Source organism: Alligator sinensis, unplaced genomic scaffold (assembly GCF_000455745.1).
Source record: "Alligator sinensis unplaced genomic scaffold, ASM45574v1 scaffold1283_1, whole genome shotgun sequence".
Taxonomy (NCBI): Eukaryota; Metazoa; Chordata; order Crocodylia; family Alligatoridae; genus Alligator; species Alligator sinensis.
The window spans coordinates 2,004,493-2,024,737 of record NW_005842091.1 but is presented as its reverse complement, the minus strand read 5'-3'; the positions used below and the strand labels follow the sequence as shown (position 1 = coordinate 2,024,737).

Sequence of the window (20,245 nt, the reverse complement as noted above, 5' to 3'; positions counted from 1 at the left end):
CAGCTTGGCTCTGCGCGCAATGTCTCCAGCAGTGGGGGGGACTGGGCAAGCATCTCTTATAATGGACGCCTTCCAAGAAGGCTTTTTCTCAATGGCCCCGTTATCGGGGCTCCGTTCCTCTTCCCAAGCCTACCATTTTATTCATGCCCTCATGCAGCATGTGCGTGGCATGCGGGGCCATGCGCCAAGACCCTAAAAAAAGCATTGCAACTACTTGTTCTAAGGGAGGGAGGAAAAAAAAGAAAAGAAATCAACCCGCCACCCTTGTCATTGAAACACCCCGGCGACACTTTAAGCCCCCTGGCACGGGGACACCCCTGCAAGTTGCCTTTACAAACGTGGCGGCATTACTCCCATTGACTCGGTAGATTCTTCAGTCACTCCAGGGGCTTCTCCTCTCATTTCTAAAGACATCAGGCAGTGATAACTGCACCTGGTGGGCTCAGTAAACCAACAGGAGAGTGATTTCGAGGACTGCCTGGCCTTCTCTCTGCCGAGTGTCTACATAAATGGGCAACACTCACCAAGCCTGTAGAGGACACTTCCAGGGGGGTTTGTAACCCTGAGACTTAAGGCATCGCCAAAGTAGTCAAGAAGCAAAATGGCCCTTTTCGTCCCACGTAAACCAAACCAAAGGAAAATGAAAGTCTTGCTTTGGAAGCAGGCAGGGCTCAGAAAGATTGTGGTTTGTAACGCAGTCTACCGACCAGACATGTATATCTCCTTACTCCTGCGCTTTTTCTCCAGGCGCCTCAGCCGCTTCTCCTCCCGCCGACGGGCCTCTTCTGCTTCTTGGTGCTGCCGGCACTTGTGGAAGTTCTCCACCACCACCCCCACAAACATATTGAGCACGAAGAAGCTGACGATGAGCAGGAAGGAGATGAAGTAGAGAAGCATCCAAGGGTTGTGGTTCTGGCTGGGCTGGTGGACAAGAGAGGGGAGAAGAGAGTAACAGGGGAGCAATACATGTCATCGCAAAGCATGCGTGTCGCATGTTCTGCAGTGGAGAGAAATCTCCAAATGGCAAGAGGACGGAGCTGAGAGGAACCATGGGCTTTTTTCCAGCACGTTTTCATTTCACCCATTTTCTCAACCTACAGAAATTTTACCATTTCAGAACATTTTTTTTTTTTTTTTTACAGTGAAAGCCAGGATTTGGCCGAGAAAAAAAATCCCTTCTGAATTCACTATTGTATAATCTCCCAGTGATGATGGATGTTTGCTAAAGCCAGAGCTCAAGTTATTCCTTGAAGGGGGTATGGATGCTTAAAGTTTCTCTAGCATTTTGAGATCCATGGAAGCTGCAGAAGACAAGTGGGAAGTGTCACTGCTATTATGACATGGTGCTTTTTTTCCCCCTAAGGCTCACCTCACAACATCCAACGTGGCTAGCTTCTCCAACATCCCCGATGATTTTCTATTTTGGGTGCATCCATTAACATGCCCCTTAAAGGAACAATGCAATGGTGCATATTTGCAAAGCCACCTGGGGCGCTACGGTACTTGATCTAAACTATTCACCTTTGGGGCAAGAAAGCCTTATATTTTGTAAGGTATTGCAGAACATTTACTGCCCGGGGATTTCATCTGTGTTCAGTGATGCTGAAGGATGTTAGGGATCAAGCCAGTGACTCACAGCTGCCTGGGAGCAGAGAGCTTTCTCTTTCTGCACGTCCATTTTTCGAGACCATGCCCAGTTTGACAGGATCCGTGACTCACCATAATGGTTTGAGCAACCCAGGCTCAGTACAGCCCAAATGCTGCCCCATAAAGAGCCTCCTTCCCCATACCCTTGGATAGCACCTGTCCAGAGACCAATGGGAAGGCATGGACTCTTTCTCCTTCTAAGTAGATAGAGGGTTGGGGAAATTTGGATGAGGGTATGGCACAGCTTGACTCCATGCACGCCATCCCTATTCCAGGCATGGAGCAGTCCATGTCGAAGCTTTCTCAAGGGATGTGTAGCTGCCATGTTGGCAACTCCTGCCTATGAGACCCTGGGAGAAAGTCTAGCTTAGAATCCCAGAATCCCTCTGGAGGATTCCTGTTCTGCTGAGGCCCCGTTACAACAGCTTGGGCACATCCTAGCACTAACTGACGTGCCCTTTTGTGCTCTGCTGTGGTCATCGGGTTCTCCAGAGATACTCCGCTGTTGCTTTGGAGGTATAGCAGGTAGTTTGGGACTTCACATCACAGGCTACATGGCATGCAAGTGTTAATTCAGATACATTCACAGGAGCGATGTGCAAACAGACTGGGGATACTGAATGCCAGGGAAAAACCTCAGGATCTGGGTCTTTGGTATCTACCTGCTGGTCAATGCCCACAGCGTCCAGGCCGTCATACATGATGTTCACCCAGCCATCTTTGGATGAAAGGACAAACAAGGACATCAGAGCCTGCAAGAAAAAGAAATTAATATGAAGATCCATCCTGCAGCTGTTCACCACCTACTTGCTTTGTCAAGGGAGGAAGGACAAGGGCAAGCGGAGCCCTCAGCATTTCAAGTTTCTCAGACTAGAAGGTGGAAAGGGGAGGCTGTAAAATCCCAAAGAGATGGCAAGGTGACTTAGGTATGACAAATTCTTCCCTGTTCAATTTACCAGGTGGAAAAAATGCTGAGCTTGCAGACAACACTGATGGAGGGGAGAAGGGAAACAACAGATTTCAATCATCTAAGAGAGAATTACATCCAAGAGGACTCAAGCTGCCCTGCAAAAACAATCCACAATCCATGGCATGTATTGCATAGGCTGATATAATTTTTAAATGGAATATGCTGTGGTGCAGTAGGGCACTGTGGTGTGTCTGCCTCTTCAAGGGGGAAGCTGCTTGACAGGTGGCTTCCCGGTGGTGTGGGGGCTGACTGGAGGCTCACCTGACCAGAAGAGGGCCAGGCTGGAGCTAGATAAATCTAGTGCCAGAACTGGTCAGGTCTAACCCTGTGAGCCCCAAGGAGAAGAGTTCTTTGCAGCAAGGCAAAGGGGCTCCTAAAGGACCAAGGAAGGTAGGGGAAGCAGAGCAACTGGGAACAAGAAAATATTACCTGGGGCATAAAGGGTTTATGCAGGAAAGAGGCCTTTATTTTATGTGGATACTATTGTTTGAGTTTCAAGCCTTGAGCTCTGCTGGAGACAGGCTCAAGGCTTACAGAGAACTCACCAACCCCAAGAGGGGCTGAGCAGGGAGACAGAGGATTCCCCAGCCCAGAGCAGGGGATAAGCAGGGTACAGAGGTTTCCCAGCCCAAAGAAGGGGCTGAGCAAGGGAAAAGAGCTGCCCCCAGCCCAGGCAGGGGATGAGAAGTGGAACAGAGGACCCACCAGCTACAGAAGGCCTGAACAGGGGTTAGAGGGTCAATAGGGCCCAAGAGGACTGTGTGAGGGGTCAGGGGTCTGAGAGCCCAGAGAGAAAGGGCAGAGAGACCCAGGGGGTCTGAGAGTCCTGAGAGGGTTTAAGAGAAAGGAAGGTCTGAAGTGCTAACACTCTCATGGCTTGGGGCACGGTGTAGGGGAGGAACAGAGCCACACAATTTGCCCTTGAGGCTGTAGGTGCCCTGCAGGAGCACAGACAGGCCGAGAGGGCCTACTCAGCATAAGGGCTGGATCAAGGTGAGTGGGGTCTGGGAGGGACCTGTTGATGAGTTGATTGGACTCCGGCTCACTCTAAGGCCCTTGGGCAGCCTCCCTTACTTAATCTCAATAACAACAAGGCATGGCAGGCGAGCAATAGAGGGGTACTTTAGAGACAGAACCGGGAAGGAGCCACACATCCGTCCCTGTGGCTGAAATCTGCCACATGTGGTTTTAGCCATTTACAACTTTTGGTTTGGTTTGTAACAGTTCATTGAATTTGGACCGTGAAAGGTTCAGCCTTCACTTCTAGTTTCCTGTACTGATCATAAGAGGCCACATTCTACTCAGTTACATTGGTGGCTTGCCAATGAGTGATTCAACAAATCAATGAGTCGGACCCTCTAAAATCGGGACTTTTAAAAAAAATAATGCAACTGGGTTCTTTTTATTGACTGTTGAGTTTTGAGCCTTGGGAGGTCACATTTCCCAGTTTTCCTGTGCGACTGCAGGCGCTAGAAATGCATTATTTTTAAGAATGAAAGCTGAGATCTGCCCACTAGCAGCCATAGCCAGGTGCTGGAATATTAGGATACAAATGCCAACTGAGTTGGGTCTTGAGATAAAAAGCATGACTTTGGCAAAACTGCCAGTGAAAATGCAGGGGGTCATAACAGTATAACTGAGAGCACATGTAATAGCACCCTCTAGTCCAACACAGTGACTGACTTGAGGCCCTCCAGCTTGTGCTAAAGAACCAGGCTGCCTAGCTAAGGGCTGTAGCAGGCCTGTGGATTGGGACTAGAGAGGAGAACATAAAACATCCTGATCTGCAGGTTGAGTATGTTTTTGCTCAGGTTTATCATGGGAGTATATACCCATTGTCTCCGTTACATAAATCAGGTTAGTTATGGAGCAAATTCCTCCTTGAACTGAACAAAATCTCTGGCCTGATGTTCCAAAAAAACCCCTTGCAATAACAGAAACCTAAGTGGAAGCTGCAGGTTTTCTGGGCATGTCTCTGCTGCTTGAAAGCTTGATTATTCTGGGGAGACACGCTGGGAAGAGCCCATGAAATACAGATGCAGAAACCCTGGGGGGAGAGGGAGGAGGAGGAGGGGATGGCATTACCTGCCCTAAGTTGTCAAAGTTGTACTTCCGTCGGACCCACTTGTAGCGTGCATTGGTGCAGTCGGCTTTTGTGGTGATGTTCTTGGTGTCTGACCCTTCGCAGTAGTAGAACTTGCCTTTAAAAAGCTGAAAATGAAGAGCAGAAAGGGGGAAAAAGACAATTTGGAAAGCCTGACACAGGAACTTCTTCCTGTCCCAACAAAGGCTCATTGTTGTCTTGCTCAGGATTCCTTCCCGTTTTCCAACAAGCTGAGATACCCGCCTCCAGACACGGTGCTTGAAACACACCTCTGTTGGATGAAGCAGGTTGAGGTTCCTAAAGCTATTTTGGATTGCCTTGGAGACCAGGATAGGACCTTTGAGGTGCACTGGGTTGTCTCAGAGCCAGGAGGAAAAAACTAATTCTGAATAGTTTTGCCATGGGGGGAATAATCTCCTGTCTAGAGAAGGGACTTTCTGAGTGAGTGCTGATGAGGAAGGTGGCGGAGAGTCTTACCTGCACTCCTAATATCCCAAAGATGATGAAGAAAGCGCAGCAGATGAGCACGATATTCCCAATGGGCCTCAGAGACGATATCAAAGTCTCCACCACCAGCTTCAGACCAGGGGCTCTGCTGATGACTCTGGGAAAACACAGCAGAACAACCAAAGCTTTAATTGTTGTGTGTGTGTGTGTGTGTGTGTGTCCACTGACCACATGATTATTCCTCCTCCTCGTCTGCAGTAAAGCTGCTAAAACCCTTCTGTGCTTCCAGGTGCTATTTAGAGATGATTAGTCATTTCTAGATGGACAATGAGAATAGCTGAAGTTATAGTAAATGAGATAAAAACACATCCAGGGGCATAAGCTAACCATTATCCGAGGATGGTGAGGGAGGTAATCTCTCCTGTGGGTAGGTTAGTCCATACATATCCTTCTCCTGAAGTTCTGTTCTCGTCAGAGAGGGAGCACTGAAGCAATGGTCTGGTTCGGTAGGGCGTTTCGTGCTTTCCGTGGAGGAAAGTAGCCTCACAGAAGGCATGGACCTTCCTGTCCCTTCACCCCCCCTCCCAAAGACCATGTGGGTAATGTCTTTATCATGGTTTATAAACTTTAATGCACCGCACTACTGGAAAGTCTGACCCTCCTTTGACAGATGGAGAAACTCAGAGAAGCCAAGTAAAAACTCCATTTACAATGGCCTTCTGATGGCAAAGCTGGGATGAGAGCCCCGGGGCCGTGGTTCTGAGTCCTGGGCTCCAATGGTTGCTTTCCACGATTGCCTTATTGGCGAGTCCAAAGATACCTTACAAGGCCAAACTGGGATTGACAGGATCTTACAACCTGAGCCCGTGTTTCTGTGCAGGGTGGGTGGCTCTGGATTCTTGATTCAGTCCGCGACACGCTGGTTCTGCCGTTCCCACTTTTCCACCTCCTGTTGCGGATGGTACCGCCAACCTGCTCAGCACCTTCGCGAGACCAAGCCGCATAGAAAGGGGAGGTGCATTTTATCCAGCAGGTCTTTGTCGGGATGCCCGCTTCCCTAAACCAGCTCAGACCCAAAAGGGGTTCAACGACTGATGTCTCCATTTTAGAAGGGGTCATCCTATTAAATGAGCAGCATGGCTTGCTCCCTCTTTACAAAGGCCAGGCAGTCTTGGAGGCCAGGTTTGCAGCAGGACAGACAGCATGCATTTCTCTTGTACATGCGAGCACCTAGAGAAAGGATGTCCCACATGGGACAGAGAAGCGTGCATGCACACGAATAGCCCAATGATGATGAGCCCTGGTCGGCTTATGCGGGAGGCTGAATGTTTCCACTGAAGAACGTCGAGGCTTTCTCCGGAGGTGCAAGTGGGGATGGGGGTGAAGAATGTCCTTGGTGGTGGCTTTTCTTTGCACGGCTAACTTAATGCTCCAATGCCCAAGAGACAGAGAATCTAGGTCAGCAGAGATGCACGGAGAAAGGGCCCAGATTACAAGCAGAAGCTGCAAGCCGGAGGCTACCCAGTCACTTGGTAACATCAGACCCCTTCTGCTTCCTCTGAATGGAAAGGGTTTGCACAGCTTCTTGCTCTCTTGAGCTGCCGGAACATTTGACAGAGCTAATGGCACCTATGGAGCCCCAGAAAAATGAAACTGTTTCTTAAGTAATACTGCAAATGGGTTTTGTAAGGAACCCCAGAGAGGCGGAAACCACAACAGGCTGCTATTTGTGAAGTGAAGAGAGAAGAAGCGGCTCAATTTGTTCTCTGGGACTAATTTTCAATTTCCAATTCTACCCCTTGCATTTGTCCAGGCATTGCTTGGGCCCCGATTTCCATTATCATCACCGTGACTTTTTTATACTAAAGTGGCACCGAAAAGCCCTTCTGCACTAGTCAGAGATGGCTCCTACCCAGAAGGGTTTACAGGCAGCAGCACGGACCAATGCAGGCAGCAGACCGGACGATGGAAACAACAGAGATGAGAGCATCATACAGCTAATTTGTCACCCAGGAAATAATAAATGAGCAGACCAAAGCCATTGCCCAGGCAGAAGCCTAATCCAGACTGCCTTTCCCCCATCGCTTGAGGGAGCTACTTGTCTTTATGAGGACCACGCAATCCCTCCTGTTTCCAATGAGCGCAGGCAGCTGCTCTTGCTGGGCATACGGAAAAAATGGATGCGGGAGCCGAGCGCCGATAAGAATTCCCCCAGCATTTATCCTCTTCTCATCTCTCTATTATGGCACAAGAGTAAACAACACACAAATCCCCTTTATGCCTTTTGCAAATATTGAAAGCATCGCCTTTCTCCTGCCTCGCTGAGAGCTAAATTGTTTCAGGGTGATATTAGAGAGACAGGGCTCAGGGAAGGAAGCTGGAGCTTATCAAATTATTGCCGCTGCCAGTTCAATTGCAAATTTGCTCCTCGCCAATGCAAAACTCCCCCCCTGCCCTCCCCGCGAACGGCTGCGAGGTTGTGCAGTTTAACACGTGGCTTGGATGAGATGCGTTATCTTGATATGTAAAACTCTGATAAAAGGAGTGTGGCTTTCGTTCTATACGCCGCGTGAGACAGATAACACCTTCTGCCCCAAATGAGATTAGCTTTTCTAGACGCTGGTGAAGGCAAATTATATAAGAAACAGTCACTTGGTCTTGTTTACAGGTATATGCATGGTTGAACACGCTCATTCAAGCAGGCAATACACCCACGTACATCCCCATCCCTACAAAGCCACACTGCTGACTTGAAAAACATTGGATGTTCACGTTCATGCGATTCAGACACTAAGCAACAGAAAGCTCAGGTGTTTCCTCATACCCACTAAGGGCTTGCCCACACCCAGATGCTTCAGGGGCTTGTCTCAGATTGCTTTAAAAACCCATGTATGTAGTCAAATTACCGTGGGGACATTCTTGGATCAGGTGTGGACGGGTTATATTGGGTTAGTGGGGGCTTTTGAATTCACCAGTGCAGGTTAAACTGATCTAAACGAAGCTCAAAGACACAGAGAGCCCATGTAGGAAGAGGCTCAATTTAACGATGCTGGTTTCAAATCTCGTTGTTCGTTAAAATTGGTGCAGCTCTGTGTTTATACCAGGCCGGCCTGGAAACCTTCAGGAAAACAGAACCGGGCTCTTGTCATAACTTCCTCTGCCTCTCATGAGTCACAGGGGAAGGATCCTGGCTCAGCCTTAATCCAAAAATGTAACCAGCATTTTACAGATCTGGAAGAATCCTTTACTACACAAATCACGGGGCTTTTCCCCCCCCCCTCCACTAAACAGATCTGTTATGGTCAGACTGACTGATTTCTGGTTACCTATTCTCCTACAGTGGGCAACATTTTTTTTTTTTGAGGATAAATTGAAAAAGGAAAAAAAAACAAACCCTTATTTTTTCAATCACTGTGAGTGTGGGCAAGAGCTTTTGGGCGAGCACATAACAGCCTGGCAAGGGAGATTCATCGTAGCTGCTAGTGAAATGGTCTGTGCAATAGGCTGAAATGAATCAGAGCAGCGCGGGGACCCGGGGGACCTGGCCTGCTGCGCGCGATCCGGGCTAAGTCACTTCTGTCCACTCGTGCCTCAGTTTCCACATCTGTGAATGGGTTACAATGCTGTTCACTTTTGTGAAACACTGAGATCTGGGGATGAAAAGCAAGAAGCGAGTGGCTTTATTTGGCTTCCAAAGCGCTTCCCGCAATTCGAGCTGGCTACACATGCAGAGTTTTACATGCGCAACGTCTACGTGTATGTGTTGCAACCAAAGTGTTTCCTTGACCCATCCAAGCACAACAAGCCCCAAAACCCACTTTGCCCAGGACGCAAAGTACCGGAGAGGCCTCAAGGTTCGCAGCAGTCTTAAGACGCGAAGGACGCCCAGGATCTTAGCCCCGCCGGCCGATGCCATGGAGACAATAATGTCGATGATGGAGACAAAGACCAGGACCCCATCGAGGACATTCCAGCTGCTTTGGAGATAGGTGTTTTCTCCAGAGAAGAAGCCGAGAGCCACCACCTAGAACCAAAAGGAGAAGGAAATTTAAGCTGCAGTTGTTCACCAAACCCTGCTGCTTATTTGTTGGCCATAAAAAAAAATAAGATTTGGGGCACCGGGAAATAAAATGCAAAGCTCAGCTCCCCTTAAGGTCACTGCAACCAGGCCTCCTTGTGGGTCTCCAGGTGGAGGACGGGGCATAGTTACCTTAACCATCATCTCAGCCACGAAGATCGCAGTGAAGATATAATTGGAGACGCTGAGGAATATCCTCTCCTGAAAAACACAAGGCAAAAGGAGGCGGCGGGTCACTTAACCACACAAAACCAGCAACCCGGTGCCCAGCGTCCTGCAGGCTCCTTCTCTGAGCAAGCCTCGGGCAGAGCTGGTAGGGAACGGGCGGGCGGTTGCTCACCGTGCTGTGGGGGTCGATGTCGGGCCTCTCCAGAGCGATCGTGATGCAGTTGAGGAAGATGAAGACGAGCACCACGTGGTCAAACATCTTGTGGGCGATCACCTTCTGACACATAGCTCGAAACCTGGGGGAAAGAGGTGGGAAGGAAGGCGTCATTCAAAAGCCAGGCGGGCTCCGCTGTCCCGGGACCGGCCCCTCTGATGGAGCCTTTCCGCTCAGAAGGCAATCCCAACCGGCGCTGCTGAGACAGTTTCTGCTTGGGCACAGTGTGCTGCCATAATTATAGAGGAAATTAGGAAGAGTAATCATGGTTTTCATTGCACTGCTGTCACCCCATATTCCTGCCACAAATGCCCGTGTCCTCAGGCATGAATGCGGTCTCAAGAGTGATCAAAGCAAACTTCTGAGATACTCATCTAGTCCTTCCCTGCCCAAGAGGGATTTTGCCCAGGGGTTGACTAGACAGCGTAACCTCCCTATGGTAAAACCAACAAGGAGCGCCAAGACGGAGGGGAAATACCCCATGGCAATACCCCCTCCAGTGGAACGAGCTCCCCCAAGCCCAACCCCCTCCTGCGAGCCCACGGGGAGGCTGAGATTTTATTTGGGCGTCTTACCGATTTTGCGGAGAAAACAAATAGAGGGACCAGTCTTCGTGATTCTTGCACCACTCCGGTTTGTAGGGCTCCAGTATTTTGCGGATCCTGTAGCAGTAACTCTGGGCGGAACAGAAGAAACAGCTTTAATTTCCTTTCTTTTTTCCACCTCCTTCAAGCCCTTCGGCACAGCCCAAGCAGAGCTCCAGAGAAAAGTCGGTTTGGGGTCTCCTTGTTTCAGACCAACCCGTCCCCTACCGAGGAACTTAAAGGCCCCATCGCTACAGCACCTTGCAATTGTGAATGGGTTTTAATCCCAAAGCACTGTGGTATTGAAGAGAAGCATTACCCCTATTTTTACAGACGGAGAGCGGCGGTACAGGGTAGATGCATGCCAATTCGCCGGCACCGGGACTCGTTTTGCTGGCACTGGCCATTAGATGGTAGCCAGCCGAGTCACGCTCTGCAGGTGCCAGAGGGGAAAGGGGATCTGAACCAGCCCCCAGGATCGGGCGGTCCTTGCAGCAACTCACATCCTCCATGTCGTCATCGTAGTCCAAGGGGTCGTCCTTGTGGCTGTCGATGCGCAGGAAAAACTCGCTGGGCACGTGCATCATTTTGCCGTTGCAGTCCTGGTACTCAGTGGGCAGCATGGCCATGGGGTTGATGCTGAGGGAATGGCGCATGCTGGGCAACTGGAGGAGCTCGGGCAAGTCCAAGGAACTCCTGTAATCCAAGGACTCTGCCTGGCGGTGCAAGGACGCCCTGCTGACGGTGCTGGACTTGGCATCGTCGGACTCGTCGTCCGTGCTCCCTTTCCCCTCTCCGGACAGCAGGGACTCCCTTTCCCCAGACTGGTTCTTCTTCTTGAGGCTCGGGGCCCGGCCTAGACTGTTCCAGCTTGAGCGCCGGCTTCCCCAGTTGCTGCTGGGTCCCCAGTTTGCACAGGGTGAGCTGCGGAGGCTGGACTGAGAGACGGGAAAAGCACGTGAGACTTTGAAAGTGGAAGGGAACGCCTTAAGGCTGGGTTTACTGCACAGATTGGCCGGAGGCTCCAAAGACAAGCTGCTCGTTCATTGAGCAAGGGAACATTTCAGGTGTTTTTAAGGGCTGAAACGGGTAAAGACGCATTGAGGGGCTGGGGACACTGGAGTTCCAGCTGAGCGCTTTTTACTCGCCGTTCCTCATCTTGACTCCATCAGACTGGCGCTTTTGTAAAGGCACACTCTGAGCCCAAGTGGAAGACATCCCTCAGCATGGCACAACCCCTTCACATTGCAAAATCCTTGCAGGCGTGTAGATTTTAGGCACACGGGGCCAAATTTCTGCTCCACCTCTTAGGCAGCTAAGTGATAGAGGGATATCTAATGTGCAGTCCTTTTCCAATGGAAAATGCAGGTGTGCATCCCACTTGGATTATGTCTGCACTTGTTGGCAGCGTCAGCTTTACCATCAAGGCCATACCATCCATACAGAACCATGTCTACAAAGAGACCCCTATCTTTGACCATGACAACCCCACTCTGGAAACTTTATTGACCTTTAGGTGACTAGGGTAAATCCTCACCCTCACTCACCCCCCCTTCCTGCCTCTTTCTACTGTGTGCTGGGAACTCATCCGAGTGCTTGAAGCCACACACACACACACACACACACACACACGTTTACCACCCACCATTCACAATGCCCTGTTCCTGACTTCCAGCCCCTTCGTAATCCCACTGTCTCTCAATCTACGGTTCATAATTAGAGCCAAGGACAGAAGAAGAGACAAGTGCTCTGAAGTCTGATTCCCAGAGGACTGGTTAACAGACAAGAAGCATCATTTGGAGCAGGTAGCATATGGACGGGGAAGGGTGGCTCATGTGCCTTGGGCTGGATGGAGGAGACCCTAACTAATCAGTGTTGATCTATCCTCAGTGCCCTATGGCATAAGGCTGTAGTCTGACATTATACACCAGTCAGAGTCCCACTTTTTTTCATCCTGGTAACCTAGTTAAAATTCCTGAAAACTCAGTCCTGGTTCTGAGTTTACTTTTATATTCAGGAAGTCTCCAGGTGAACACAGAGAGAGCCCAGCCAGAGAGCTGCATCTAAAAGGGGAATTGAGGGATTTGGAGGTACTAATCCCATGGGTCACTAAGGTGGTTCAGACCACCTGAAACAAAAACATACGGCTTTTCCGACTTCACAGGTTTTTTTGGAACATTTCATCCCACGGGAAGCGCTCTCTCAAATTTTTGGCTGAAATTCTCCAAAAAAAATCAACCTGAAGTAGATTGTGAGCAAGGATAATTCCAGCCCAAGCGGTCACAGTTTGGCACCACGATAAGCCACCGACAACAGGCTCATAATGCAAGTATTGGGGAACTCTAATAAACTGGAGCACGGCTCTAAGGTTATACAGGGATTGGCTTTTAGACGCGACGCAGGGAGATCGCTTGCGCTGGCAACATACCAAGGACTTTTGATCGTAGCTCAGGGGATCTATCGAGGCATTGCTCCCTCTCCTCGAGTCCACAAAGGTGTGCACCGAGTCCATGTGCGGCGAGCACTTGGGCGTAGGCATGGGCGTAGCGGCGGTGCGCATGATGATGGGTGGGGGCATGCTTCCCCGGGCCTCCAAGTGTCCGTTTGGGGTGACGGCCAAAGAGTACATCTTCATCTCTGCAATGAAGTGAGGGGAGGAGGGGTAGCTGTTCAGAAGCTCGGCTGAAGACTGCAAAAGCACGTTAGAAAAAACAACAGGCAACCCGCCCGGTTCAAGATCAAAGCCAAATTCCTTGACAATACGAATGCTACTACCACCAATCAGCACGGGCAGGAGATGCAAGGCCAAACTCATGACTATTCATGAGGCCAAATCTTAGGAGCATCTGCCGAGACTGCCCCTTGCAGTGACCTTCAGAAGAAGTGGTAGACGGGCAGCACTTTTCAGTGTCTGAACTATGGCCCTTCACTCGAGACAACACTCCTAGGGCTGGGGTTCTGGCCAAATTCCCCCCGGATAACTTTGTTCTCTCTTCCCATCGGAGACGGCTGTGCAAGGTTTCTGTGCTATTTGTCAAGTGCTTTGGGTTCCTCCAGGCTGGAAGGCACTCTGCAAATATTACTCACCATCCATTCCGGAGACAAGAAATGAAAAAGGATCCTAAACACCCGTGGACCTAGAAGAGTAATCTGCCTACGCCAGGATAAGCAAATGAAACGCCTTTTGCATGCTAGTGGCTGCTAGTTAATAAGTAATACACGCTCTGCTATTTCAGCCCTACTGCAAGGGCCCTCGGCCTGTGATGGAAGAGGGGAGCGGCACAACATTAAATCATCACAGAAAGCTACGCTCCGGACTTGTTTAAAATTGCAGCGATTGTCTTCATGTCGAAGGCAAACAAGAGGCGACAGAGTACAACACGCCTGTGTTTTGGAGCGCAACCCTGCGCTGTCATCGCAAGGCCGAGAGTCAAGCGTAACTCTTATTTTTGCATTATGGCTGGGTGCATTTTGGTTGAATGCCAGCAGAAATGCGCATCCTGGGTGAGGGGACAGGATGAGACCGTCTGCCGTAGGTAGGAGAGAACAACCATTTAGCACCTGTTCATGGAGTGCAGGAAATGAGTCCACCCCCACCAAGTTACATTACTGCCATGAGAAACCCAAGGGTTTTATCACCCCAGCTAATTCGCTGCTGCCGGCTGCTTTTGTAATGCGGCATCCTTGTATTTTTATCATCCGTTTACTTACCAGCTGATTCACACGCGGCCGGTTCTGCCCTCTGGAAGTCGGTTTGCCACTGACTTCGAGGGGCAGAAGCTCAGCTTCAAAACCCCGTTAATCTACAGCGCACGGGATGCTGCTGTCCGTACCACTTGTTCAGAGACCAACGGCTTTGTCGTGCAATCATTAAGGTCCTTATGTTGCTAAATGCCAATATGCCTATAAACAAGTTAACGGAGACTTATTCATTCCCCACAATTTATTCCAAGAAGCCAGCCCAGTCCTTTGTTTGTGAGCTGACGGCAAACAGGTGGCAACGTCCCCCCTTTGGGGACTAACTTGCTATTTGCAGTTATTCAGCAGAGAGTTTCTGCAGAGGGATTTATGCTTGTGGTTTGGTCGCCGACTGTTTTGCAATGAGGAGTTTTCTGATGACTTGATATTTGGGATTTGCTAGTTGAGTGGCAGGACTGGGCAACCGAGTCACCCCGGGCTGCTCCGGCTCCTGGTGCCATTTTCAATTATCCTTGGATATTTTAAAATAAGGACGGTGTTCAAGAAATGCACATTCTCTGCATGGGTGCTACAACTGAAAAGTCCTTTCAAGATCCTGAAAACATTTGGAGTAGGACAAAAAGCCAACACACTCCTCCGGGCTACTGATGAGATTGTTGTCAGGTTTAATTACCCGACGAAATGGGTTATGCCCTCACCCACACTTTACACCCAAGAGGAAAAGTGTTGTGGGGGATCATTTATACGGCCCTACAGAAGCGGGGTCACGGTAGAGCAATGCGCACCCCCACCTGCTGCCCGGAGGTCTTTCAGCTTCTCAAAATCCTCCTCGAAGTTGGCAGACGTCTTGTCCTCATCCGTGTCTGACCTGTTGGCATCACCCTGCGGGGAGATGAAAGGTTAATGTAACATCTGAGGAGTGATTGGAGACTGAGACTTTTTCAGATAAACTTCCCTCCAAAGTTACCAATAATTACTCGCTCGTCGTGTAATTTAATCAAGCGTGGGCACCACGTCACCTTGTGCACAGGCTGGAGAAATGGAAGAACATGAGCCTACGTCCGGCTCTGACACCGGCTCATCCCTTTTATCTCCCTCTGCACAAAATGAGAGCAGTGCTAATGACCTGCTGAGCCTTAAACAATTAATGTGTCTCAAGTGCCTGGAAAGCTGGGACAGAGGCCGTCTCCTGGGCTGCGGACAGATGTAACGCTGAATTGTTTTAAAAGGGCAGGGAGATTTGTTGTTTGTCACCGTATGAGTGAACTCGATTGCTGTGACCTGAACCCCGAATAAAACAGAGTGAGAGCTGCAATGGTTTTTGCAACAGGTGTCTTGCAACAGGAGCATGGGGGTGTCATAATGACACCGTAACAGCTTTTAACAGTGTCATTTGAGATCAATTCAACTAGCACATTTGTCTGGACCTTTCGACGATGCTTGTACAGCACCCAGTACAACATGCCCCGGTCCCGACTGGAGTCTGCGGGCATTACCGTAACGTGGTCTTAGCACCTCTATTAAAACAGCCTTTGAACTGCCCTGAAAAGAAAAGATATAGGTACTATCAATACAGCTGCATTGACTTCGCTGTGCCTGGCCGCACCGAACAATGGGTCTCAGGGCAGAACAAGCGTAGTAGCAATCAGAGAAGAGACTAAGAAAAATCGGCATTGCCGGGCTGAATATTTGTCCTCTCCATGATCCCAGCTCAAAGCTGCTCGGTAAGGATGTCAAAAGGATTTGATTTGATTTTTTTTTTTTTTTGCCAGGGCCACAAATTCAGCCTGGAAGGTAAAAACCGAGCCAGGTCTTGCCTCTCTTGTTCTGATTTTGCACCTGGAAATACACCTGGCAATGCTGTAGACAAAGTAAAATAGACCCGTGCTAGCTCTCCCATTCATTTTGCAGAGGTGCATGGCTGCACATTGCAGTGGGAAATGATTTGTGTCAGGAAAATCAGTCGATACGTCTTGAAGGCAGACAGAGAGGATTATACGGGAAAGGGGAAGAGTGTCACTTCTCTGATGATAACCACAGCTCAAGACCCGGTGGTCTCACGGCAATACAATAACTACTTCCTTTCAACGATGGCTCTGCAGATTAAACACCCTCTCGTTTAAAAACATCTGCTCGTCTCTTTATCTATTTTTTTTTTTTAAAAGATCAGCATTTAAATGATGTTTTGCTGTTGGCCACCTCCTGCCTGGATATCTTGAGCAAGCAAAGATGCATCACAATGGAGAGCAGCCATCGCGATGACACTTCTTAGCAGCCAGCGGTGTTTATCTCCGTGCTGTCAGCCGGTTATCTCTGCGAATCCGGCCTCGGTCCCGAGAGGTTTGGACACCTGCTGTGTGCGTGGTCTCTTCATGCGATAGCCCCTTCCTTGCCTACGGTGCATCTCCAGCCTCGCACACGTGACAGCCATGGGGGCTCTTGCAGGAGACAAGTGCTGAGCCACACGGTGCTCTCGCTTACACCAAGGATGGGATTTTCCTCTGCCGTCTGGGGCACGTCCAGACGAGTGTGGACATGCGGTGCGTGGCACTGCAGAGCCATCTGCGGCACCGCACGTGCAGGCATTTCCCATGCTGCTCATTTGGAGCGCGGGAAGGTTTTTGACACTTGGAGATCCCGGTGTCCAAAAAACCCGTGCCTTAAAAAAAACGGGGAGCACACGTGGCAGCAGCATGCGCTGCTGGAAACAAGCCTGGCCGGCTGGAGCCACAACCCAGCTCCGTGCTGCTGGATTGCCACGGCGCCCTCCGGACCCTGGGTAAGGCTGCTGGGGCTAGCCCAGGTGCTGGCCCCAGCCTCCGCCACCCCAACCGGGGCAACGTGCCGTGTTGCACGCTGGAGCACGTGTGCACGGGCGTATCCCTTGGACACGCAGCGGCGGTACATGTGGTGCCGCTGCGGTTTGTCCCAAGGGAAACATGCGCTCCTGCTCATGGGGATGCGCTCCTGGGGGACAAACTTCATCAGGTATAAACTACCACGGCACTAGTGTGGAGTGCTTGGGGCAATTTGTATCAGCCTGGGTTCAGCCCTTCGGTGTTGACTTAGTTCTGGGTCCTATGGGAGTTTTACCATGGATAGATCGGACAAAGCATTTACTGCCGAGTGCTTTGGCGTATCCGCCCCCATACAACCCTGAGCAGGCGCCAAATTAGACACGAAGTCGCGCAGCATGGGGCAGGCTCTTGCTTGCATTCTTCCCCTTGTGCCTTGCGTCTTGTCTGCATGAAGCGCCTATGGGTAGGGCCCTACCTAATTCACGGAAAGCAATTTTCGTGGCTTGGTTGTGGCCCGGAGAGCTGATTTCGCAGTCGTTTCATTGCAGACCAGCCCCTCGGACGGAGCTGGTTGGTGGAGAGGCCCCCGGGGGGAGCCAGCATATTGTTTTTAATACTATTTTGGGGGGTTGATTTCCTGGGAATTCACAGCCAATGCCATTTTTTGCGGAGATCGTCGGTTTTTGTGGTTTTCCATGAAAATTGCGTAACCCTGATTTAAGTAGGTCTCTACATATGGGCTGTGAGGACGCGTTATTCCCTGCGGCTGTTGAAGCCCTGGGGTCACCTCTGAGGCTGCCAACAATGGGGCCGCTGTCACAGGGCAGTTCGTGGTATCCATTAGGAGTCAGGAGGCGACCACGGGGTCCTTTTAGGCAAAAGGGCAGTGATGCAATAGCGCTCTGGATCCCAGCACCGACCCCGCACGCCTACGATCCTTGAGACGTCATTTCGGGCTTTCCACGTGGATTCTTGGCTTTCGTGCAGGCGTGCCTGCTCCTGCAAAGGCTACCCTCGCTTCACTTAAGTCAGGAACCACTCTGCTTCTTCACTTAAGTGCAACCACTCTGCTTTGCAAAGCTCATCCCAATGGTTTGATTCGATGCAAGCCCAGCGGGATGGAGTTACCCTGGCAGGCCGTCCAACCAACTCCAGCTTGATGCGTTCAGCTTATTGACAAGTTGTGCAAATTGGCATCTAACTGTTGGATTAGATCAGCTGGTCCTAGCAGAGGAGCACAGCTCCCTAATTGATGCCCGAACACATCACTGTTGTTTTTGGAGCTGCAACGCGCTCCCCAAAGTGGCAGGGAAGTGAATTTCCTCTGTGATGTATTGCTAAGCCATGCAGGCGGAGAGACAGGTCGAGTTAGGGAAGACAAATAAGGGAACTTAAACTTCTGTCTCGGAGCTCAAGCATTCGCATACCGGAGCCGTTAGACGTGCAGTTTGGGAAGCTATGATTCGTGCGGCTTCGCAGGCAAGGCTCTTTGGGTAGATGTGATGTCTTTCATTAGACCAGCTTTGGGGAAAAAAGTTCTTAGCAAGCTTTCGGGCACAATCACCCTTCTTCAGGCACACGGTGCATCTTTGGGTAGATATCACATCTACTCAAAGAGCCCATGTCCTTAGACCAACGTGGCTACAACCAAAAACCTTCGCACATTTGGGGCAGTATTCAGCTGATCTGAATCCCCTGAGTAATTCACAACGCACTTGCAATTTTTCTTTTTCGGTGTGAAGTTCTGTACGTTGCTGCCAGAAACACCAACCTCCCTAGTGAATGCAATACCGTGGACTTCCCGGCTCGTTCTTTTTCTGCAAGATCCCTATCAAGCCGGCCTCGTTTAACTAGCCAAGACATGAAGATCAAGCTGGGCGCCCTTCTCTTGCCAGCACAGCGCAGGTCCTCGAGGAAACGGCAATTCTGTCAATGACCCAAAGGGCAGAACAAAACCCATCTTGCTCGCTCTCAGCTGGATGGTAAGACCGACAAGGCAATCAAGTGAGTCTGTCTGCAAAAGTCATCCCAGCCCGTGTGATTCGAAGAGAGGTCTGGAGAGAAGAGGTGGCCATAGGCACAATAACCACCTCTCTCGCCATCCCCGCGCATGATAGCACCTAGAAGGAGGTCAAGGACAAATGACCTCTTACAGGTTTCTCAGCATGATAACGCTTTGTGAAGACTCCTAAAAGACTTTTCCTGTGTTGGCATCAATATCAAATGAGGGGATCGAGGAAGGAAGGCACAGGAAAAGAAAAAAAACAAATTTCCAGCTGTAGTGAATGCTTCTTCCTGTGAGCTACGGCCAAGGAAATTTTTGCGTTACAAAAAATAAAGCTACGTTATTCATTTGCAAGCGCATGGCTTGCAGGGAGCCCTCGCGGCCGAGATGCGGCCCCTGATGGGACTGCTGCGGCGTGTACTGTACTTTATGCGGAGACAAGCCGCTGTCGAGGCTCATACTTAATGAAACTGGAAAGGAAAACGCACGCTGCAAATGTCATTCCTGTGGCGGCGGGCCTGGGCTAATGCGCTGCTGAGTAAATAATGACGGCTCTAAACACTGTGTCTTACCCATATTTAAATCACAAACTGTAAGAGCTCCAAAAGGAGCCATTAAACAGAAGCAAGGAGCCAGGACCTATTTTGCTAAGTCGGTAATTACATATTTATAGAGAATATCGTGCGGGGCCGCCAATTCCAGCCTTCATGCTAGCACACGATTCAGCTTCCTAGCGGGCAACTAGAGAATGGGACGTTGTGGGAAGGCTGGAAGGCTGTAATGGAAAGGTTTCCGCACTCGGCTAGCGTGTTGAATGGAGAGAACGTGGCTTTTTTTTTCCCCCCAGAAGAGAACTGTGATAAAGCATGCACATGACACACGGCGGGGCTTGCATTCACGATACAGGTCCCTGGAGGCACCGGGGAGTGAGCCGAGCGTTCCTGGATCTCCCACCAAGAGCGTCTACTGAGCTAAAAGGCTAATTAAGGCGACAGACACATTGCACTTGTTCCAGGATAAACCACAGCATCCTGGAACAAGGCGCAATCATTTGGTCTGTCGTCCTGGGATAAATCCTAAGAAAGGTTCACAGGATAAGAAGTACTAACAGTTCTTAACTAACTGATCTTCTGGAAACTTGGCAGGCTTGGTGGCCTCACCGGGGCCACCACCCCTGCAGTTTTCACCCCGCTGTGGTGTAACGCATAGATGTGACATGAGTTTTGCTTTCAAGAATTTGGGGTGCAGTCCCCCCCCAAGCCCCTGCGCTGATTTTCTTGAAACTTGGCAGGCATCATGCTCTCAGCAGAAGCTACCATTTTTGCAAAGTTCATCAAAATCAGACAAAAAACCCAAAGTTATAGATGTTTAATTGATTCCCCACCATTACACCCTATGGCCAGATCCCCGAGGCGCCGCCGAAGCTTCGGCGCCGCTTTGGCCTGATCAATGTGGGAACTTGGTCCGGAGCTCCGGATCAGATCGTAGCCATCCGAAGCAGCCAGATCTGAAGCCGGATCGAATAGCTGCC

The 20,245-nt window shown here is 50.2% G+C and overlaps 1 protein-coding gene across 1 annotated transcript in view; it reads right to left on the bottom strand.

The window, feature by feature from the left end:
- The window catches only part of CACNA1H (calcium voltage-gated channel subunit alpha1 H), a 400,429-nt gene that overhangs the window by 48,008 nt on the left and 332,176 nt on the right, over positions 1-20,245 (bottom strand). Inside the window, exons 15-25 of the mRNA XM_025204646.1 lie at positions 14,697-14,793; positions 12,641-12,849; positions 10,716-11,150; positions 10,204-10,304; positions 9,587-9,710; positions 9,379-9,447; positions 9,008-9,192; positions 5,199-5,325; positions 4,703-4,828; positions 2,310-2,399; positions 729-921 (exon numbers count right to left, since the gene is read on the bottom strand). Of these exons, the coding sequence (XP_025060431.1) occupies positions 729-921; positions 2,310-2,399; positions 4,703-4,828; positions 5,199-5,325; positions 9,008-9,192; positions 9,379-9,447; positions 9,587-9,710; positions 10,204-10,304; positions 10,716-11,150; positions 12,641-12,849; positions 14,697-14,793 (1,756 nt within the window). The remainder of the gene's footprint in view (positions 1-728; positions 922-2,309; positions 2,400-4,702; positions 4,829-5,198; positions 5,326-9,007; positions 9,193-9,378; positions 9,448-9,586; positions 9,711-10,203; positions 10,305-10,715; positions 11,151-12,640; positions 12,850-14,696; positions 14,794-20,245) is intronic.